The sequence below is a fragment of the Myxine glutinosa genome, chromosome 12 (assembly GCF_964187855.1).
Source record: "Myxine glutinosa chromosome 12, kmMyxGlut1.1, whole genome shotgun sequence".
Lineage (NCBI taxonomy): Eukaryota > Metazoa > Chordata > Myxini > Myxiniformes > Myxinidae > Myxine > Myxine glutinosa.
Window position 1 is genome coordinate 84366054 of NC_136272.1, and position 24140 is coordinate 84390193.

The 24140-nt window shown below is 46.1% G+C and overlaps 1 protein-coding gene across 5 annotated transcripts; it reads right to left on the bottom strand.

Annotated features, from left to right (window-relative positions):
* Nucleotides 1-1442: 1442 nt before the first annotated feature.
* METTL1 (methyltransferase 1, tRNA methylguanosine) lies at nucleotides 1443-24015 on the bottom strand. 5 transcript variants are annotated; one of them, XR_013620951.1, is made up of 9 exons: nucleotides 23832-24015; nucleotides 18123-18223; nucleotides 17770-17945; nucleotides 11056-11240; nucleotides 7606-7719; nucleotides 4477-4584; nucleotides 3542-3692; nucleotides 2813-2904; nucleotides 1443-2520 (listed from the first exon to the last, which is right to left on the bottom strand). XR_013620951.1 is itself a non-coding variant. In XM_068131985.2 (8 exons), the coding sequence occupies exons 1-7, from the start codon at nucleotides 23832-23834 to the stop codon at nucleotides 3582-3584; spliced, it is 798 nt and encodes a 265-aa protein (XP_067988086.2). In that variant the 5' UTR covers nucleotides 23835-24015; the 3' UTR covers nucleotides 1443-2904; nucleotides 3542-3581. The 5 variants fall into 5 exon arrangements, 4 of the variants coding, with proteins under 4 accessions (XP_067988086.2, XP_078622188.1, XP_067988085.2 ...); XM_068131985.2 differs by having other exon boundaries at nucleotides 1443-2904; XM_078766062.1 differs by lacking the exon at nucleotides 7606-7719 and having other exon boundaries at nucleotides 1443-2904.
* Between the last annotated feature and the right edge of the window lie 125 nt (nucleotides 24016-24140).

Here is a 24140-nt window from a genome sequence, read left to right on the forward strand (position 1 = left end):
GAGTTTTTTTTCCAGAGGTGGGAGAAAAGAGGAATGAAAGAGTGAAGGTGAGCAGACAGTCTTGATTTTGGCAATTTCACCAGAAGAGGGTTGCAGGCAGATCTTGTGCGTCCTGCAGGAATATTTGGGGGACAGAGCGCAGACAGAACAGGGGGAGCAAGGCTGAGGAGGAGTCTGTAGAAGACAAAGACCACCTTACCTGCCTGCGGTGAGAGAGAGAAAGGCCCTCAGAATCAGCTTCATCGCGGGAGATTCCAGTGATCCTGAATGCTTTGGTTTCAACCGCGTGAAGCCGAGTTAGGTGTGAGGTGAAGGGGATGGACAGACAAAACCCAATCCATAAGCCCCCATTTTGGTTTTTGACCAAGTCTGACAGGTCAGGTCAGATATGGGAGCATGCGCCAGAGTAGCGCATCACCACATCCATTTTCCAAGGGCCTCCGTCTGATGATGATGATGATGCCTGGCACATCTCTATCTTCTTGAGATACCGATCAACCTGCTGCAACCACGAGGTACGCGGTCGGCCCGTTGGCCTCCTCGACTCACGAGGCTCCCCAGCTGAGTATCTGGTGAGCTGGATCAGCATCTGGAAAACGAGCCACATATCCATACAGTCGCAGCTGACACTCACGGACCATACAGGAAACAAATCTCATCTGAGTCTCTCTCGGCAACCGCTCGTTGGACACAAAGTCCGACCAGCGATAGCCAAGGATTCTCCGAAGAGACTTGGTTCCAAAGGAGTTGAGTCTCTCTGGCCCTTGGTAAGGCTCCAAGTCTCACATCCGCAGAGCAAGACTGGAAGCACCAAGGACTTAAAGACTCTGCCTTTCGTCCTGCATAAATACCGACAGCGCCACCCCCCATGATCCAATGAATCCATCACTTCCCAGGCCCGACCCAGACGTCTATCAACCTCTGGCTCACAACATGCGGAGACATAAATAACACTACCAAGGAAAGTGAATCTCTTCGTGACTTCAACATCTTCGCTACAAACAGGCACAGACAAGACAGACAGCAGCATCCAATATGTCCTTGAAAGCCTGGATCTTTGTTTTGACCCAGGAAATCCGTAATCCCAGCGGCTCCGCCTCCTCATTCAGTGCCTGGAGGGCCCCCATAAGAATATCCAGTGTCTCCGCAAAGATGACTGCATCTGTGAAATCAAGGTCAGAGATCTTGACACTCCTAAACGATGCACCGCCTCTGTGACATCCTCCCCTGAATCCAGTCCATACAAGCGCTGAAGAGTGTGGGAGCCAGTAAACACCCCTGCTGAACTCCAGTAACAACTGGAAATAAGTCAGAGATGGAGCCACCACACCTCACAGCACTCTCGGTACCAGAGGGCTAATAATGTAACGTGTTAACTAAGGTGGTGTAAAAGACGTTGCATCAACAGCGGTAAACTTCCGAAAAAAAAAAAACATTCCTGCAATGTTTAAAATCTTTATTTGATTGCAATTGATCAAATTTGATTGCAAAAGAACACCACTTGCCTTTTGGGCACTTTCAAAAACCTTCTGTTTAGCAGTACCTGGACAAAACATTGCAGCATTTTGCATCATCACGACCAATCAAATTTGCTGCTTGCAAACTCTACCTATGCCCTTTTTTCTCTCAAGACTGTGTGGGTTGAAGTCTTGTGGGTTGTAAATTCCCATATAGAGCCTAACACTATACTGTATATCAAAACCACTCATGTGCATCGTCTTTAAGGACCACAATTATTCCGCCGTTCTTGAAGGCTTGGCTGAAGTCTTTCACAAACTGGCTGGCTCGGCTTGGCTTGACGTTTGACTAGGGCAGGAATTTGTAATTTATTCACGGTGCTGGCAACAGATCACCTCTTTGAAAAGGACACTATCGGATTTTAACATCCTCCAACTATTGCTGGCACACCAGATGCCCAGTTTTACAACCATCTGAGGGTTGTAAACACACACACAATGATGACTCACCCTGCTTGTGAAACACTAGGCTGACAATTTATAGCTGAGTCGGGATTCAAACCCAGGCTATACAGCTTGGTGAGTGTGTGTTACTATAGAAAATATCTTGATGCAATTGCTTTGGTCCGAATGATGGGTCCCCAGAATGCTGATGAGATAATAATAACAAATCTGAATAGATGATAGGAAAATGGAGGCATTGGGAACAGACCTTGCCCAAGTATTAGGTGAGGATGAAATGTGAGTTCACCATTTCTATCTCAACTTCACAATATGAAATAAGGACTGGAAACACCCACGTTTTAAATGCACATTGCAATTTCATAATAAAAGCCAGAGCTGGCTGGGAAAGTTATGGCCTTGGTTTTTGGAAATTCTCTTTTCACAGCCCCAATTATTCACTGGCCAGGCCTGAACTTTGACTCTCTAGAATTTGGCCAAGGTGCTGGCGATAACTTGCCTACTCTTCGTGAGAGACATCGTCGGATCTATAATCTCCAGCAACTACCAATGCTGGCAGACAGATCCTCCTGCATAACGTCCATCCAAGGGACGACACATCCTGCACACGAAACACCAGGGTGACAACTTAAAGGGGAACACACTTAACTTTAAGTTATCCTTCCAGCCCCTGATTTTTGAAATCCTGAAGGAAAACATTTACAACAAGGAAGTGCAATAATAGCAAACAATCTCACGTATTGGAAATATGATAGAGCAAGAGAAATAGCGTGTAACTGTCAATCAAGGAAATTTGCTTTATCCTGGGACATCCCAGCGTACTCTTACATTCAAATTACAAAAGCAGCAGGACTGAGATTCAAAATCTTTCATATTCACCAGATTTGACCCACCTCTGACATTTTCCTGTTCCAAATCTGAAGCAAAGCATCCATGGGTGTTTCTTTGAAAAGGTGGCAAAGTCTTCAAATGCAGTTGAAGAGAACTGAGGACCAGGAAAAAGAAAAAAAAAACTCCACCATGGGAGTTTCGTAGAAACCGATGAAATGTTCAACTTAAGGGGGAGCAAATTGAAAAATGGCCTTGCAGAATGGCCTCGAGCTGCGCACATTCGCCTCTGAGCTGTCTCGTCTGGATTTGAATCCCGCCCCAGCTATAAACTATCATTGTTTCACAGGCACGGTAATTCATCAAAGTGCGATTCATCAAACAAATTAACCTCTGAACTACTGCTGGGAAGGCAATGGCAAAAACCCAGCATAATCGTTGCCAAGAAACTGCTTTGGCAGCGCAGACGCTGTAACAGAATATGGCACATCAAAAGAAAAAAAATTCCAACCTATCTTGTTCATGTTCAATCCTGAAAGTACACACTAATTTAGGCTTGTTTTTAAAACTTCCTCCACCCCTCCTACCCAACATATTTAATTAAAGTGACAAAAATGTTCATTAAAAGGTTTGAAAAGATAACCATTCTTAAAATAAAACAAGAGAACTGCCTGAAAAATAGCAATAATATATAATCAAAATAGAGTTTCAGGACAAAGCAAAACAGGTTTCCACGGTATTGGCAAATGGAACCGGTGCGCATGTGTAAACGCGACGAGCCATACGAAACGCACAAGGTATGGCAGGAAGAGATCCAGGGATGATAAACTGTCATCAATCTTCTATTCGACAAAAGATGGCAGGAAACTTTTGTCCACCAGTCCTGGAGACTTTTTTCCCTTCCTCGGTGCACTCTCCGAGCCGTGGCACAATTAGGTCTTCCTTCTGCCACACCAACGTGCGATCCAGAGATTTATTAATAATAATAATAATACATTTATTTTATATAGTGCTTTTCAAGAAGCCCAAAGGTGCTTTGACAGAGTACAAAAAAAACAAGTGCAAAAAGACAAAAATCAACAGGTAAATAATCAAAGTAAAAGGAAGGAGAAGGGGAAGAGATAGTCAGGGGTTAAATGCTGTGGGTTAAATGTTGAATGCAGTGTTGAACAAGTGGGTCTTGAGTGATGTTTTGAATGTGGTGAGTGAGGAGGAGTCTCTGATGGTGTGAGGTAGTGAGTTCCAGAGGGTGGGAGCAGCGATGGAGAAGGCCCTGTCCCCCCAGGATCTGAATTTGGTCTGCATGGGGGGTGGGGGGTCAGGAGGTTGGTACCAGCAGAGCGGAGGTTGCGGGTGGGAGTGTGTCTGGAGAGGAGGTCAGCCAGGTAGGATGGGGCCAGGTTATGGAGGGCTTTGTAGGTCAAGAGGAGGATTTTGTACTGGATTCTCTGGGGGATGGGGAGCCAGTGAAGCTTGTAAAGGACGGGGGTGATGAGGTCACGGGTCCGGGAATGGGTGAGTAGACGGGCAGCGGAGTTCTGAATGTATTGGAGTTTATTGGTGATTATTGAGGGTGAACCAAAGAGGAGGCTGTTGCAGTAGTCCAGACTAGTCCAGTTTATTGAGGTAAACACTTTGATTGAGAATGTCCAGTTAGGGACAGGTCTCTCTTAAGGTCTCTAACCTCAACTCTCAATTAGGTCCGTCTCTCAATTCTTTGTGCACTTACCAACAGCACGTCGGACGGTTGAACTTGCTTGAAAAGAGCGTGTTGTGTGAAGTGGGACACCATCCAATCTTGGACCTCTTTCACGTCTGTGATGGTGTATACCATACCCTGCCGACGGAGTACGAAGGAAGTGAGGTTTGGAGAAAACACGACAGACATGTGTGAGATACAAATGTGTACCAAAGTAGACTCGGTTAAAGCATTCATCGTTCACGGGCGTCGCATTACAACAACAACAGGCATTTTAAGGCCATTTTCCCTGCGAGAGCGGGGGTTAGCCTCGCGGGCCCCATGATAATCTTCTCCGTCGCACTACATTATCTAAATATCGTCGCATTACACAACTGTGGTATATGTTAAGTGGTGATCATTCCAAAAAGGACAGTTGACATAATGCAACAAGTATTTCGGAGAGATAGATGCAGTTCGTAGATTACATGAGATGGAATTGTTGCTAAATGGCCATGAAAGGGTACACACGAACTGGCCATCCAAACACAATCTGAGGATCGTACGGGAAATGACGAATAAACAGCACGTTGGTGAGGATATAGAGCTACATCACGATTGTCAAATGACCTCGAATAAATTAGAACGGCACTCGGTAGAGAATAATACCTCCGCCAGGCTGAAAAATTTATGTTGTGTATCCCACAGATAGGCCGGATCTGGATTCGGACCTGAACCAAAATCGAATTGGCTTGTTCTTGTCACTTAACCAACTCGTCCATCAAGTTTAGTCATAACTTATCCACAACGTTTTTTAAATATCATGTTACATATCGCTTTTTGCCCGATCTCTCAATGGTGAAGAATCACGTAAAAACTAAACAATTCTCACATCCGAATCCATATTCAGATCTTCACCAAAATCGAATCGTCCTTGTCACACACCCAACTTGTGCACCAAGTTTCATCCAAATCCGTCCACAACTTTGAGATATCCTGCTATGTACAAGTTTTAGCCATATCACTCGATGGTGAAAAATCACTTTTAAAATTCTCCAATCTGTATCTGGATTCCAATCTTCACCAAAACGGAATCAATTCGTCCTCGTCACATACGCTACCTCTCCACCAAATTTAGTCCGAATCTGTCGACAACTTTTTGATATCTTGTTCACAGACAGACAAACAGACAGACAGACAGGGGTGAAAACATAACCTTCGGTGGCGGAGGTAAAAACCATTTGTCACTAAAAAAAATTAATAATCTTTCATCTGCCTATAATCCCTTATTTATTTATTTATTTATTTTTATTAATACACATCCAGTGATGGGTTTGAAGGTTCGGATGAAACACTTCAAATCCTGTTCCTCCCCCTCTCCACCACAGTACCCTTTACCGAACCAGCATTTATTTTATAAATTCAAGCAATTGACTTGCTGAGCTTATTCTATAATGTAAGTCCAGTAACAATGTATGAGGACGTGATGAAAAGCGAAAAGCAAGGCCTATTCTTTTTCTCCAAAACAGGTAAGCATATTTGAATGATACAAAGACAGATACCAACATCAATGTTTATTCTACCATGATGAATATTTATTTCTCAACATAATCAGCACTGCAGTCCACAGGGTGACGGTCAGGATTCAAATTATTCCTGGCAACATTTAAGTAGTTTTGTGATGTCATCACGAGAGAACATTGGGTCCTGCTAACTTAACCAACGCTTCACAGCGACCTTGACATTGTCAAAAAATGAATGAATGATCGTTTTAAGGCCATTTTCCCCGCTAGAGCGGGGGTTAGCCTTGCGGGCCCCATGACAATCATGGTTCCCTGTTTGAGGCAATGATTTTATGGCCGGATGCCCTTCCTGACACCAACCCTTGGTCGCCTCTTACGATGCGCAGGGATACGGTGTACCTATTCTAAACCGGGGTACACACCGTGATCATTCATCCCAGCAAGCTGGTACTCAATTTGCCGACCTCGGAAGGATGACAGGCTGAGTCAACCCCCCTGGTGTTCATTTAGCGATCGACCGGGATTCGAACCCAGGATCCTAGGATCCCAAGCCAGCACCCTAACTGCTAAGCCAACACCAGGCTTGAAGGCAACACCAGGCAACACAAAATATTCTCCGTGAAGGTGTTCCTTAAATTTAGGGAAGAGATGAAAATGTGATGCAGCCAAACTGGGACTGTGTGGTCGGTGCTGTAAGGCAGAGAAACCGAGGTGACTACTAGCTTCAGTTGTTCGTGCCCTTGTGTGAGATCGTATTGTCATGCTGGAGGAGAACCATCTGCACGTCACGACAAACCCTCCAAATCTGTGCCTTCAGGTTCTTTAGAATTTAAATGTAGTGCTCGGAGTTAATGGGGCTACCCTTTGCCATGGATTCCAAATGGACTATGCCCTTCACGTCACAAAAAGCCACAAGCATGGCCTTCCTGGCAGGTGTTTGCTTCTTGAAAACATTTTTTGGTGTCGGTGATCCTTTGTGACGGGACTCATTTGACCGTCTTACTCTTAGGATCATAATGGTGCACTCAACTTTCATCTGCAGTCACAATATTGAGCAGTAACTTGTGGCCTTCACGTTCATAGCACAACAACAGTTCTGCACACACAAACGCATCATGCTGCCCTGTACTAAAAAAGCAGTGAGACCTCATGTCAGAATCATGAAACTTCACACCTAGTGGCAGGAAAAAGATTGTACAGACTGCACTGTTTCATTTGAATATCTTTACCGGTTTTGGAGAAAACGAATATGAGGCATTAGTTTTCAACACGGTCTCATATGAACAAATTAACCAAGACTGGCATCTGGTAGTGTGCCATGGGCTAATGGACATACAATCAGGTGAGCAAACCAGGTGAGTACAAAACACTTTCCGGTTTGCTTGTTTCGAGCCGCCAATCATAATGCAGGAGCTCGAGCTGGGCAATGCCACCGCTCTCAAAACGAACACAGCACACCCTCACCCTCACCCTCACTAAAATCCTGAATCCTTTCCTGCTATCTTGCATGTCTTATATCATGGCCGAGCTGAAGATCTACCGACATGTGACTTGCCGTTGTAAAAAAATGCAGAGGAGGATGGAAGTGCAAAGAAGTGTTCTTCAATGTTAAAGAGGGCAATAAAACGATCCGTGCTTACGAAGATTTCTGCCTCACCCCGACACGCAGCACGAAGGCGTACTCATCCAACAGAGCACGGCTAACAATTCGCCACTTGTGCTTCGTCTTCTTAAAATGTGGGTCAGGAAACAGCAAAAAGATTTTGCTCAGCTGTTTGTGGTACGAAAGGAAGTGGCAAAGGAAGGGTGAAGAACCAGAAAAAGCCAACATTATACCGAACTCTCAGCTGAGGAGATTATTTGGTCAATAGAAAACAAAATAATTCACGAATTGAAAATGAGAGCAGAAAGGCATTAAAGGGAAGGGTTGAGATGTCGGGGATGGGAGGGATGCAGAAAGAGAGAAGGTTTCCACGGGGCATTAACAAGGAAAGGTTGAGGGAAGATTGCACTCGAGGTAATGGTGTTCTGAGTACTGCCATTTTTACCTCTGTCTGTTTGTTCGTTTGTCTGTCAGTCTGTCTGTGAACAAGATATCTCAAAAAGTAGTGGACGGATTCGTATGAAATTTGGCATACGTAGAGTATGTGACAAGGACAAAATGATTAGATTTTGGTGAAGATCCGGATTCGGATCCGGCTAGTAGAATTTTTAAGTGATTCTTCAACATTGGGGGATAGGGCCAAAAACAATACATGGCAGATATTTAGCGATATATATATATATTTGATATATATTATACACAGTGCATTCAGAAAGTATTCAGACCCCTTCACTTTTTCACATTTTGTTATGTTGCAGCCTTATGCTGAAATCGTTTAAATTCATTTTTTCCCTCATCAATCTACACTCAATACCCCATAATGACAAAGAGAAAACAGGATTTTAGAAAGTTTTGCAAATTTATTAAAAAGAAAAAACTGAAATATCACATTGACATAAGTATTCAGACCCTTTGCTATGACACTTGAAATCTAGCTCAGGTGCCTCCCATTTCTTTTGATCATCTTTGAGATGTTTCTCCACCTTGATTGGAGTCCACCTGTGATAAATTCAATTGATTGGACATGATTTGGAAAGGCACACACCTGTCTATGTAAGGTCTCACAGCTGACAATGCATATCAGAGCAAAAACCAAGCCATGAGGTCGAAGGAACTGCCTGCAGAGCTCAGAGACAGGATTGTGTCGAGGCACAGATCTGGGGAAGCCTACAAAAAAATCTCTGCTGCATTGAAGGTTCCCAAGAGCACAGTGGCCACCATAATTCTTAAATGGAAGACGTTTGGAACAACCAGGACTCTTTTTAGAGCTGGCCGCCTGGCCAAACTGAGCAATCGGGGGAGAAGGGCCTTGATAAGAGGTGATTGATGGCAACATTTAAGTGATGAATATAATGATGAGGGAAAAAATGAATTTAAACGATCTCAGCAAAAGGCTGCAACGTAACAAAATGTGAAAAAAGTGAAGGGGTCTGAATACTTTCTGAATGCACTGTATATACTTGAATATATATATATATATATATGACGATATATAGCAAAAACGATATATAGCAGAGAAACCCTTTAGTTTGGACGAAACTTGGTGGACCGGTTGGGTGTGTGACAAGGTCTAATCGATTCGATTTTGGTGAAGATCTGAATATGGATTCGGACATGAGAATTATTTAATTTTTAAGTGACCCTTCACCATTGAGAGATCGGGCGAAAAGTGACGTACAACATGATGTCCCAAAACGTTATGGACGAGTTATTGCACATGTAATATGTAGATGGCAACCAACAAGAATTTACTGCTGGTGTTGAGGTTGTATGAAGAGCAGATGTTTGGAGACAATAAGCCAAATTAATTTGACACCAAGGATATTTCCCGACAGAATGAGTAGCCATGTTTGCAGTCATCAAATTGTGCAGGCGTAACTCAAACCCAGCTATAAACCATCATCCTGGTGTTTCACAGGCAGGGGATTTGTCAATATGCGTGCGATCCCCCAGATGGACGTTAAATCGGGCGTCCTGTCTGCTGGTATTAGTTGGAGGATGTTAAAGATTCAACGGTGTCCTTCGTGAAGAGTAGGCGAGCTATCGCCAGCACCATGAGCAAACTAGAACAGCACTCGGTAGAGCGCAAACCTCCGCCAGGCTGAACACTTTACGTTTTGTATCCCACTGATAGACCAGATCTGGATCCGGACCTGAACCAAAATCGAATGCGCTTGTTCTCGTCACCTAACCAGCTCATCCATGGAGTTTTGTCATAATCCGTCCAACTTTTTGAGATATCGTGCTATATAGTGGCCCTATCCCTCATTGGTTACGCATCACCTAAAATTTTATAAACCAGTATGCGGACACGGATTCGGATCTTTACCAAAATCGAATCGATCCGGCCTCGTCACACACCCGACCTGTCCACCAAGTTTCGACCGAATCCGTTTATAACCTTTTGAGATACTAGGGCATGCCCGTACTATATCTATATCTAAAATTATATCCCCCCCCCTCTATTTACATGAAATGGTTTGGTCCAAAGCGAACGGCTTGCGAGTACGGTGACAATCCCCCCCCTCTATTTACATGAAATGGTTTGGTCCAAAGCGAACGGCTTGCGGAGTTTGGTAAAGAAATCGCCATAGCGTGCACAAACGCGCAGGAAAGCGAAAGAATCGCAAATTAGTTTTAATTCGTTTTAAAACATCGTTTAACGCCAACATAGCGGCAACATAGTTTGCCAACGTGAAATAAATGAATACGCTCTCAAATGTGCCGTCCGAGGCAGAGTCTTCTGTTCGCCACGTTCGGCACACGTGATAGCTCGCTGCTCTCTGATTGGTTGAATCGTTTTTTGGACATAGCTCCGTAACTACTTCTCCGATTAATATGAAACCTTGAAAAGGCACATCCTCGGGTCCCCAGCAATATACCTGGCAAGTTTCAAGTATATCGGACCCGTGGTTGTCGAGAAACAGCGGTCACAGACAAACATACATACAAACATACAAACATACAAACATACACACAGAGATTACTGGAATTATAGATAGATTGTGTTCACAGACAGACAGGAGTGAAAACATAACATCCGTCCACCTTCGGCGGCGTACCTAATTACAAATCCCTGCTCTAACTACTGCTGGGAAGGCAATGGCAAACCACCCAGCATAACCCTCTGGCAGCACTGATTTTGGGGGTGAGTCCTCTTCATTTACTGCATTCATGTCATGATGATGCAGAATCAAAATTATAATTCGCGTTTTAGTTGCGCAATAAAAGCACTTCGAGACCGCAAAAAAGTCCTCGGAGGCATTTTCATCAACAAGCTTTCGAACTGTCTTGAGATTTGACTCCATTAGCTTCAGATCCTGGATTTCAAAATTCCCCTTCAAAAAGGGGACCGAAGCGGGGAAGAGACCAAACTGGTCAGGTGACCCAGTCACGGAGGGTGCGGTCAAATCAGGATACATAATCCGATGCAAATCACACACGCAGGTCCACACGACCTTTTCAGCAAAGAATCAGTGGGAGCGACGAATATTCCGTCCTTACCTGTGCCTTACGGAAGTAGTTTGGTAGGTGTTTCATGGCGTTGGAGCGGAGACAGGCGATGTTATTGTATCGAGGGTGATGCGCCGCACGAAGTGCCTTGATGCGGTCCTCCACGTAATCGGACACCTTCAAACGGATCTCCATGCCCAGCATGAGCGTGTTGGGAAACAGTGGTGAGAGTTCCACTGTATGAAGGGGCAGAATAAGAGAAATCAAAATGAGGAAGGGGAAGACACAAACTTTTGTTTTTCATCGAATCTGTCTTTCTTGGAAGACCGCTTGCTTTCCATGCAAACGTCAAAACCGGTCCAGTTCATCAACCAGGCTAAGTAACACCTCACGAACATCCCATTGCGTCATGCTTATTTTTCAGACTTCTTTGTAGAGAAATCTCACCATGCTGATCAATCAAACTTAAACCTGCCTGCTGCTGAACTATGCAAACCTCTCCCCACTTCCTCCAACCATGTTAAACTACTTTTGAAGAGTTTGCCCATATAACCTCAAGGGAGTATCTGAGACATCGTCCTTTGGGGTGGCTGCCCCCCCCCCCAACCCCCCACCCACCACCAACCCCCACCACCTGGAGTGGCCCTTCTGTGTAGCTTAGAAAAGCCAACGATTGGACATCTCTTATTACGCTGGATCTCTCACAATGCTGGTGAGCCTGGTATATATTGACCAGGACGGTCTTCATGAAACTAGATTTTGGAGTGTGTGTGTGTGTGTGTGTGTGTGTGTGTGTGTGTTTGTGTGCATGTCGTTGGTCGTTATCTCCATTTGTGCGTTTTAGGAGGTGGAACGGATGAGTCCTCCGAAGACCCAAAGTATCCATCTCCACTTCGGTAAGGGATCACGGTTCATGGACCAAGCTGTTCAACTTTTTCAGAGTTTTGTTCCAAGGGTTATTTTCAGGATCGTTACCGAACCCCATCACCATCTATCTTCCCCATCCAAAACCTTGATCTTTTCTACCCCCACTAATTCACCCCAGATACTTTTTTTTATTTTTTTTTATTCCAACTTCTTTCCTGGAAGTCCTTGCAGTGTTCGTATGTTTTATACCTCTCCCACCTCCCCCCAAGCCCTCCCCCTCCCACATTTCTCCCGATGTCCCTGCTCTTAAATGTTGTGTTTGTGTCCTTCCCCCTCTCTCCCCATCATGTCTACCGCTCCCCTTATTTTTTGTGTTTTATGTGTCGGTTTGACTTTTTGTGTGATTAATGTTAGCTCTTTCACGAGCCTCGATGTTGTATACAAAAAAAAAAAAAAAAAAAAAAACGGATTGCCTCCAATTGTAGTTCGTGTGTGTGCGTGTGTGCGTGTATATCCGCAAAGTCAGGAAACCAGTCAATTGCTTACAGGTTAAGGTTCTTACTTTAGGTATGGAAACTATGTTCTGAGGTTTACAATTTAAATAAAGTTGAACACGGGATGTTGTGAAATTAACATGATTTACATTATATTTCCGGAACAGCCGTTAATGTACAATTAATTGTGTGTATGTGTGTGTCACTGGAGAGCAGTGGTTCCCAACTTTTTTTCTGTCGTTTCCCCCTTCAACCAGTTCAACCGTCTGGATGTCCCCCCAACCCTCCCCTTCCCCCCCCCCCCTTACACCCTATGTAAAGTTTTGACTTTTTCAACATATTTCAACATACAGCTATTTGATCTTCATTTCAACAATATTGATACATAAAGGTGATATAATATAACAAATATCATGAAACATTTACATTTTGTAGTCCATTGTATAATTTAAATAAACATCAATGCAAATTTCACATGTGGAAAAAGTAAGTACACCCCTACATTTATCACGACTTCAAATACCTAAAATTAGAATCAGGTGCACCAGCTCAGGTGCAAATGATTAGAACATCGTTAGAGAGGATCTTGGAGAAACCTGTCTTATTTAAACCTCAGACATTTAGTTTGGTTTGCTCTTTGTTGTTGAAGTGTGCGGCGTCACCATGCCGAGATCAAAAGAGCTCTCTGAGGCCTTCAGAAAGAAGGTTATAGATGCCTACGAGTCTGGGAAGGGATTTAAAAAGATCTCCAAACAATTGGAAATCAATCATTTGACTGTCCGGAAGATCATGTACAAGTGGAAAAGATTCCAAACAACTGCCAACTTGTTCAGGCCAGGCCGCCCCAGCAAGTTCAGCCCGAGAGCAGAACGCAAGATGCTGAAAGAAGTCTCTAAGAACCTCAGAATATCATCACGGGACCTACAGATAGCTCTTGCCGCTGTTGATGTCAAAGTGCACGAGTCTACCATTAGAAAGAGGCTGCACAAATTTGATCTACATGGGAGATGTGCCAGGAGGAAACCTTTGCTGTCCAGAAAGAACATCAGGGCAAGACTAAAGTTTGCCAATGAACACCTAGCCAAAGACCAGCACTTCTGGAACAATGTGCTCTGGACAGATGAGTCAAAGGTAGAGCTATTTGGCCACAGTACCAGAAGACATGTTTGGCGAAAACCAAAGACAGCATTTGACCACAAGAACCTGATACCAACTGTAAAGCATGGTGGTGGAAATATTATGGTTTGGGGCAGCTTTGCTGCATTAGGGCCTGGGCAGCTCACCATCATAGAATACACTGTGAATTCTTCATTGTACCAGAGGGTGCTTGAGGATAATGTGAGGTCATCTGTCGGAAAGTTGAAGCTCAACTGAAGGTGGACCTTGCAACATGACAATGACCCTAAACATACCAGCAAATCCACCAAGGAATGGCTGAAAAGAAAAAAGGGAGGGTTCTGGAATGGCCAAGTCAAATCCCGGATCTAAATCCCATCGAGATGTTGTGGGGGGATTTGAAACGAGCTGCGCATGCAAGAAACCCCTCAAACATCGCACAGCTGAAAGAATTCTGCATGGAGGAGTGGGAAAAAAATTCTCCCAGTCGATGTCAGAGACTGATAGACAGTTATAAGAAACGCCTACTTGAGGTTGTTTCTGCCAAAGGGGGCAATACCACCTATTAGAGCCAAGGGTGTACTTACTTTTTCCACATGCGAAATTTGCATTTATGTTTATTTAAATTATACAATGGACTACAAAATGTAAATGTTTCATGATATTTGTTATATTATATCACCTTTATCTATCAGTATTGTTGAAATGAAGATCAAATAGCTATATGTTGAAAAAATCAACTTTACATGGGGTGTACTTACTTTTTCACGTGACTGTATGTATGTATGTATATATATATATATATATATACATATATATATATATATATATATATATATACATATATATATATATATATATCTATCTATAATTCCACTAATCTCTGTGTGTGTGTGTGTGTGTGTATGTGTGTATGTCTGTGTGTGTGTTTGTTTGTCTGTGACCGCTGTTTCTCGACAACCACGGGTCCGATATACTTGCAACTTGCCAGGTATATTGCTGGGGACCCGAGGATGTGTCTTTTCAAGGTTTGAAATTAATCGGACAAGTAGTTACCGAGCTATGTCCAAAAAACGATTCAACCAATCAGAGAGCAGCGAGCTATCACGTGTGCCGAACGTGGCGAACAGACTCTGCCTCGGACGGCACATTTGAGAGCGTATTCATTTATTTCACGTTGGCAAACTATGTTGGCGTTAAACTATGTTTTAAAACTAATTAAAACTAATTTGCGATTCATCGTAACTGCGATTTGCGACCTTCCGGTCAGTGAAGACTTCACTTCCGGCAGCCAATCACAGAACGCGTTGTTGCGAGCCGAGCCGAGCGCGTGCGCCATTACGGTTCGTAATTCGATTTCTTCCGGAGAAAATAATAATTTCTCGATTTCTTATGCGCATTATTTCTCCCAGAGCGAAGGGCGGAAGCGAAGAGCGTTGTTTTTTTTGTTTACGGGCGTACGGGCGTACGGGCGGGGTAGAGCGTACGGGTAGCGTTTTTTTTTTTTTTGGGCAAGGAACGGGCACCCACGTACGGGCATGCCCTAGTATATATAAACAAGGAAAAAAGTAGCCAAAACACAAAATTTATTCGCTAAATAACATAATAAATAACATAAAAATATAGCAACACACACACACCCACACACTCCTACACATACATACAAACCTACACACACACAGAGACACATACACACACATATAAATTTTATTTTTAAAAATTATTATGTATAAATTTTTATTTACCGACGATGTTATAAATGTTTGTTAAGTAAAAAGTCGAAGAACAAAAGAATTAAAGATTTGAGATTTATTTACTAAAGCACAATATTTCACGAATGCTAATATTGTATTTCCCTTGGAATAAGTTTCCCCCCTGGAATCCTAAAATTTCCCCCAGGTTGGGAAATGCTGCTGTAGAGCCTGGTGTTGGCTTAGCGGTTCGGGTGCCGACTTGGGATCCAAGGATCCTGGGTTCGAATCCCGGTCGATCGCTGAATTAACACCAGGGGGGTTGGCTCAGCCCGTCATCCTTCCGAGGTCGTCAAATTGAGTACCAGCTCGCTGGTAATTCCCTGTGTGTTGCAAGAGGTGACCAACAGGCTTGGCGGCAGGAAGAGCACCTGGCTGTAAAACATTGCTTCAAAAAGGGGACCACGGTGCCCGAAAAAGGGCAACCCCAAAAAGGGCAATTCCAAGCTGGCCTCCAAAGCCAGTCGCCGACTGGGCATCCTCCGTCGTGTGAAGTCCTTCCTTGACACACCTGAGCTCCTCACCACATACAAGGCTTTCATTCGCAGCTCAATGGAATACTGTTCTCCCCTCTGGGCCAGTGCTCCTGCCTCACACCTAGCTCGGCTTCACGCTGTTGAAACCAAAGCTTTCAGAATCATTGGAATCTCCTGCGATGAAGCTAACTCCGAGGGCCTTTCACTCACTCACCGCAGGCAGGTCGGTGGTCTTTCTGTCTTCTCCCAACTCCTCTCCGGCCTTGCTCCCCCAGCTCTCTCTGGGCTCTGTCCCCCAAATATTCCTACAGGTCGCACAAGATCTGCCAGCAACCCCCTTATGGTTAAACTGCCAAAATCTCGGCTCTCTGCTCACCTTCACTCTTTCATTCCTCTTTTCTCCCGCCTCTGGAACAAACTCCCTCACTCTCTTCAATCCCACTCCACCCTCCAGGTCTTTAAAACAGCTGTTCACCACCATCTCTTATCTTCCCCCATCCAAAACCTTGATCTTTTCTACCCCCGCTAATTCACCCCAGATACACTTTTTAGAAATTCCAACTTCTTTCCTGGAAGTCCTTGCAGTGTCCATATGTTTTATACCTCTCCCACCTCCCCCCAAGCCCTCTCCCTCCCACAGTTCTCTCGATGTCCCTGCTCTCAAATGTTGTGTTTGTGTCCTTCGCCCTCTCTCCCCATGTTGTCTACCGCTCGCCTTATTTTGTGTTTTATGTGTTTGTTTGTGTCGGTTTGACTTTTTGTGTGATTAATGTTGCTCTTACACGAGCCTCGATCTTGTATACAAAAAAACAAACAAAAAAAAACACCCCTGCTCTGCGGGGAAAAATGGCCTCAAAGGCGGTTCTCATGTGTGTGTCACTTTCACAGGAGGGGTCGTGGTAACGCAATCACACCACGGGTAATGTGATAGTCCATTTTAAAATTTAAAATCCCTCTTATTAGTCCCCTACCGGTGTACACCGGAGGGGACTATAGGCTTGCACGCCGTCCCTCCGTCCGTCAGTCCGTCAGTCCGTCAGTCCGTCAGTCCGTCAGTCCGTCAGTCCGTCACGCAAAGAACAGTTTTCCGGACTTTTTTTCTAAACGCTTAATGCTAATGATTTCAAACTTGGCACATGGTTTCCTCATGATAAGTTACAGGTCAAGTTCGAACTTCACGACGTTTCGATCATTTTTGACAAAGTTATGCACTTTGAACTTTGGGAATTCTGATAATTCTGATGATCCTTAACTCAGTGCCATTTTAAGTTTTAATTTCCTATAAAAACCAATTTCTCTGCAATAATAGGACCGATTGAGATAAAATTTTCACCATATGATGGACTCGGTCTGTAGAATATTTTAATGGTAATTATGACGTCACAGGTCACGTGGTTCGGTCGCCATATTGTTTTTCGTAAAAACACGAAAACTGCCACGGCTGAACAGATCGAGGCCAAACTTTGCAGGCAGAATCGCATACCCATGACGAACAAAAAAGTCAGCGAGCATGGCGTCATGCATCACATGGTTTCAGAGTTATGACATTTTTAAGCATGAACCTTTAAAACCGAGCCCCTCCCTCATTTTTGATCCAATCGAGGGGAAACTTCACAGATCTGTTCAGCATGTCAGTCTACTAAAATGTCCTTTTTGAATTTGTGATAGGGCACGTGGTTTGGCAGATATCGTTAATTCAACGAAAAAAAATTTTTTTAAATGGATATCTCTTGAATCGCTAGTACCTCAGACTGTGAGTTGGTAATAATTATATAATTCACACAGTGCAATACGTGCAGGCCGCTGCACGGAGCGACCTTGCGGGCTTATCAACGAGGCGAGGCGTGACACATGTGTCTCAGCATACCTCAGATCAAGTTTGAAAACCAGCATCAACCGTGCATAAATTTGCATATTCGATCACTTTTGACAAAGTTATGGCACTTTGAACTTTGGTAGGGGACATGTATTGCAGCGCAATACTCAGAATGCTTGTTTTATTGGTGTTGTGAAAGAACGTAGTCAATCTATTAAGTCAAAGGACAGAGAGATTGTCCTTACCGAGCAAACCCCCATATCCACAGCCAATATCGGCAAACTCCACTTGGGCCTGCTTCTGCTTATTGGTGGTGGAGCCGCCGCTTCCTGTGGCGTCATTGCCTTCAGAGTGCTCATCACGTGCGGGGAAGAAATCAGGATAGAGCTCTGCCCAATCCATATCCACTGGTTTTACAGGACTGAAGAAGAAGGTCAATCGATCAGACAAATTATTCTTGCTCTCATTCTTACTCTAGGACATCTGAAATTCTGGATTGTGTAAATCTGAATCAGATGGTGATGCATTATGACGTCATTCCAAACATTGTATTGAAGTCATTCATATTGGGGGAAGGGTCACACACCTAACACCTTACTAATTTAAATGATGATCCGCCATCGGATTGCAGTGTGCTCGCTGTCGGTAGTAACGCTTCTGAGGCAAAGCGATGGACACGTCTTTGGGTTCCTTAAGATCCTGCACGCAAATTAAAATATATAATATCAATCAGGAATATTATATATTATGTAAATGTAAACAAACATTGCTTCTACTTCTCTACCCCCCCCCCCCCCCCCCCACCCCCCCCCGTTCCCATTTTCTGTGTGCAACTACCAAACCCCCCCCCCCCCCCTCACCCCTCCACGACCCCATGCCCTTCATCAATGCAAGTTATAAGTTGTGTAGGCAGTAGAGGGGCCGAAGTTCTTATATTACGATGAGGAGGTGGAAAGAAGGGCTGGGAGCTCATGCCGATGCAAACCTGGTGCATACTGGAGGGGGTTAAACCATGGGGTGACGAACGATAGATAAGGTGATTGGAGATGGAGGTGGGAGGATTTGGAGAGGTGGGGTTTGGAGAGGTGGGAGGATTTGGAGAGGTGGGGTTTGGAGACACAACAACAACAACAACAACAACATGCATTTTAAGGCCATTTTCCCTGCTAGAGCGGGGGTTAGCCTTGGGGTTTGGAGAGGTGGGAGGATTTGGAGAGGTGGGGTTTGGAGAGGTGGGAGGATTTGGAGAGGTGGGGTTTGGAGAGGTGGGAGGTTTGGAGAGGTGGGGTTTGGAGAGGTGTAGAGTCCCTGTATAAAGAGAGTTGCGCCATGTGCTGACCCGAGATTTCTGGTCACGTGATTTCGTGGCGCCATTTTGTGTCTAACTTCACCGTGCGTGAACGTCAGCTTGGTACGGGAATGTTGTTTATTGCCAAACAAAATGACTGGTTGTTCTGCTTTTGGTTGTTCAAACCAATCTGGGAAATATAAGATGTATAGATTTCCAAGTGATAAAGTCAGAAGACAAATTTGGGAAGCGAAAGTCAGACGAAAGAGCTGGAAAGCGATCGACTCCTCGAGACTCTGCCAGGTAGGCCCACGCCCGCTTGATGATCGATGTTCAAAAGCAATTCTATCTGCTCGGTTTTTTTTTGGTTGTCTGTCCGTTGAAAACCCTTTTAAAGGGAAGTGATTTGTGTTTGTTTATAATCTTCAAGGAGCTGACCAAAAATGCATTTCCGTGGGAAGAACCCTGCTCAATTTTTTTCGGGTAGTCCTAGCGGACCGCATATTGTCATTGATTGATGAAATGTCCCGGTACAGTGACATTGCCTGGTCTGCGGTTGGGTAGTCTGCGGGCAATGTCACTGTACTTTTTCAGAGGGAATTAATTTTGATTTTATAGGGGTGGGAAACCCATGGTCCGTTTTGTTTTCAGTTGTCTGTCCGTCCATTCAAAACTTATTCCGAGGCAAGTTATTTTTTTGGATTAAAATCTTTAGCCTAATCGGCAATCATAAAAGCAATTTTAGGGGGGGACCTGCTCAATTTTTTTGCGGGTTGTGCAGCCATCCATACGTCCAAAATTTGACGAGTTATTGTTTGCTTTGTACAGTGCTCATGCGTCTTGTGGCATATTTGCTCAAATATTTCCCACCCCGGGATTTATGGCCAAATTGTAGTGATGGAAGATTTTGCACATTGGACAATCCCTATATATTTAACCTGGTGACAGCTATCGTTCCCAAAACATACAATATTTCTAGGTGATTAATGCAGTAAAACAGGTGTATTTGTGTACCCACATTTAAAACTGGCTCAACTTTCAAAAGCTGTTATCCCTGTTTGATATCAATATAATATCACGCATCTTACTAGATGCCGATGACGTTTTCCTTATGTCAGAGACAGAAGCTGACTTGCAGCTTGTTAAATCATTACAATGGAAATTGAATATAAATGTCGATAAAACTAAAGTTGTACACTATAGAAATATGGCAATACCACGTACAGAATTTGTTTTAAGTGTGTTAGACTATATGTCGGCTGGAAGTCCTACACCGGAATTGCTCTCGGCACCCTTTAAAAAATATTGGATATGCCCACACTCCTTTCTAAAAGTTATTAAAATTCAGAGAACGACAGCATTGGTTTGTCTTACTTATAATGTTAGCTCTTATATGCAGTGTTGGCTTGTAATATGCATTGCCATACCACTTTTAATATCACCACACATGCAGTGTTGGCTTGTAATATGCATTGCCATACCACTTTTAATATCACCACACAGCTCTTTTTCACGGCAATAGCTGAGTTTTTGACAAAACAAATATCACCTGTATGTAATAATAAGACTAAATATGTGTAGTAATTTTTTTTTAGCAGGTTTAGAATATATCACCCCATATCGCGAATGTACATGTATATCTAATCCGACACACTTAGACACAAAATGGCGTCCAAATTTGAGTTGACACAACTCTCTATATAAAGGGACTCTAGAGAGGTGGGAGGATTTGGAGAGGTGAGGTGGTGGGGATTGGAGAGGTGGGGTGGTGGGGATTGGAGAGGTGGGGTGGTGGGGATTGGAGAGGTGGGGTGGTGGGGATTGGAGAGGTGGGGTGGTGGGGATTGGAGAGGTGGGGTGGTGGGGATTGGAGAGGTGGGGTGGTGGGGATTGGAGAGGTGGGGTGGTGGGGATTGGAGAGGTGGGGTGGTGGGGATTGGAGAGGTGGGGTGGTGGGGATTGGAGAGGTGGGGTGGTGGGGATTGGAGAGGTGGGGTGGTGGGGATTGGAGAGGTGGGGTGGTGGGGATTGGAGAGGTGGGGTGGTGGGGTTTGGAGAGGTGGGCTGGTGGGGGTTGGAGAGGTGCGGTGGTGGGGGTTGGAGAGGTGGGGTGGTGGGGGTTGGAGAGGTGGGGTGGTGGGTGTTGGAGAGGTGGGGTGGTGGGTGTTGGAGAGGTGGGGTGGAGGGTGTTGGAGAGGTGGGGTGGTGGGTGTTGGAGAGGTGGGGTGGTGGGTGTTGGAGAGGTGGGGTGGTGGGTGTTGGAGAGGTGGGGTGGTGGGTGTTGGAGAGGTGGGGTGGTGGGTGTTGGAGAGGTGGGGTGGTGGGTGTTGGAGAGGTGAGGTGGTGGAGATTGGAGAGGTGGGGTGGTGGGGATTGGAGAGGTGGGGTGGTGGGTGTTGGAGAGGTGAGGTGGTGGGGATTGGAGAGGTGGGGTGGTGGAGATTGGAGAGGTGGGGATTGGAGAGGTGGGGTGGTGGGGATTGGAGAGGTGGGGTGGTGGGGATTGGAGAGGTGGGGTGGTGGGGATTGGAGAGGTGGGGTGGTGGGGATTGGAGAGGTGGGGTGGTGGGGATTGGAGTGGTGGGGTTTGGAGAGGTGGGCTGGTGGGGGTTGGAGAGGTGGGGTGGTGGGGATTGGAGAGGTGGGGTGGTGGGTGTTGGAGAGGTGGGGTGGTGGGGATTGTAGAGGTGGGGTGGTGGGTGTTGGAGAGGTGGGATGGTGGGTGTTGGAGAGGTGGGGTGGTGGGTGTTGGAGAGGTGCGGTGGTGGGTGTTGGAGAGGTGGGGTGGTGGGTGTTGGAGAGGTGGGGTGGTGGGTGTTGGAGAGGTGGGGTGGTGGGTGTTGGAGAGGTGGGGTGGTGGGTGTTGGAGAGGTGAGGTGGTGGAGATTGGAGAGGTGGGGTGGTGGGGATTGGAGAGGTGGGGTGGTGGGGATTGGAGAGGTGGGGTGATGGGTGTTGGAGAGGTGAGGTGGTGGAGAGGTGGGGTGGTGGGGATTGGAGAGGGGAGGTGGTGGGAGTTGGAGAAGGGAGGTGGTGGGAGTTGGAGAGGTGAGGTGGTGGGGGTTGGAGAGGGGAGGTGGTGGGGATTGGAGAGGGGAGATGGTGGGAGTTTGAGAGGTGAGGTGGTGGGGGTTGGAGAGGTGAGGTGGTGGGGGTTGGAGATGTGGGGGTTGGAGAGGTGGGTTGGTGGATGTTGGAGAGGTGAGGTGGTGGGGGTTGGAGATGTGGGGTAGTGGGGCTTGGAGAGGTGAGGTTGTGGGAGTTGGAGAGGTGGGTTGGTGGATGTTGGAGAGGTGAGGTGGTGGGGGTTGGAGATGTGGGGTAGTGGGGATTGGAGAGGTGAGGTGGTGGGAGTTGGAGAGGTGGGTTGGTGGGGATTGGAGGGGTGGGAGTGGGTTAGATTGTAGAGGTAGTGGGAGGGAAAGTTGGAGAGGTGGGGTGGTGGGTGTTTGAGAGGGGCAGTGGTGGGGGTTGGAGAGGTGAGGTGGGGATTGGAGAGGTGGGGTGGTGGGGATTGGAGAGGTGGGGTGGTGGGGATTGGAGGGGTGGGAGTGGTTTAGATTGTAGAGGGTAGTGGGAGGGAGAGGTGGTGGGGTTTGGAGTGGTGGGGATTGGAGGAGTGGGGATTGGAGGGGTGGGAATTGGAGGGGTGGGAATTGGAGGGGTGGGAATTGGAGGGGTGGGGGTTGGTGGGGTGGGAATTGGAGGGGTGGGAATTGGAGGGGCGGGGTTTGGAGGGGTGGGGTTTGGAGTGGTGGGGATTGGAGGAGTGGGGATTGGAGGGGTGGGAATTGGAGAGGTGGGGATTGAAGGGGTGGGGGTTGGAGTGCGTTAGATTGGAGGGGTGGGGATTGGAGAGGTGGGGTGCTGGGGATTGGAGAGGTGGGGTGGTGGGGATTGGAGGGGTGGGAGTGGGTTAGATTGTAGAGGTAATGGGAGGGAAAGTTGGAGAGGTGGTCGGGTTTGGAGTGGTTGGGATTAGAGAGGTGGGGATTGGAGGGGTGGGAATTGGAGGGGTGGGGGTTGGACGGGTGGGGGTTGGAGAGGTGGGGGTTGGAGAGGTGGGGATTGAAGGGGTGGGGGTTGGAGTGCGTTAGATTGGAGCGGTGGGGATTGGAGAGGTGGGGTGGTGGGGATTGGAGAGGTGCGGTGGTGGGGATTGGAGAGGTGGGATGGTGGGGAGAGGTGAGGTGGTGGGGATTGGAGAGGTGGGGTGGTGGGGATTGGAGAGGTGTGGTGGTGGGGATTGGAGGGGTGGGAGTGGGTTAGATTGTAGAGGTAGTGGGAGGGAAAGTTGGAGAGGTGGGGTGGTGGGTGTTGGAGAGGGGCAGTGGTGGGGGTTGGAGAGGTGAGGTGGGGATTGGAGAGGTGGGGTGGTGGGGATTGGAGGGGTGGGAGTGGTTTAGATTGTAGAGGTAGTGGGAGGGAAAGTTGGAGAGGTGGTGGGGTTTGGAGTGGTGGGGATTAGAGAGGTGGGGATTGGAGGAGTGGGGATTGGAGGGGTGGGAATTGGAGGGGTGGGAATTGGAGGGGTGGGGATTGGAAGGGTGGGGATTGGAAGGGTGGGGGTTGGACGGGTGGGGGTTGGACGGGTGGGGATTGAAGGGGTGGGGGTTGGAGTGCGTTAGATTGGAGGGGTGGGAGTGGTTTAGATTGTAGAGGTAGTGGGATGGAAAGTTGGAGAGGAGGTGGGGATTGGAGGGGTGGGGGTTGGAGGGTTGGAGAGGTGGGGGTTGGAGAGGTGGGGGTTGGAGTGCGTTCGATTGGAGAGGTAGTCGGAAGGAAAGTTGGCGGTGGGAGGGGTGGGTAGTAAGAGTTGGTTCAAAGGAGAGTGAGGTTGAAGGCGGCCATGTGGGATCGAGGTTGCTAACCCTGCCATATATGCATGTATAATAAATAAATGGCTTAAGATATTATTATTAACTTCCATTGAAGTTTTGGTGAATGTTTCATCCCAAAACACATATAGATATAGTGTCTCAGTACATTCACCTTCACACACACTCATGGAGTACTCACCATCACCACCGAGATCCCCTTTTAAACGGCACAGCCCAATTATTCGAAACTCTCGCGTTTATTCTTATCCTCGAATGTTTTTCCAATTCCTATATATTTATCTTATTTTCAGGGTTATTATATCAAAGAGCCATTCCCGCATCGCACACAGCGGCCATGCTTCCAAAAAAGGGTGTATAGCAGTAAACGTTAGCTCGGTTGCTCCATTTCGTTTATCGATTTTCAGCGAAGCGCATACATTTAATATATAAATAAAAAAATTAATGTTAATGAAAAACACCAAACGAACATGGATGTAAGAGTGTATAA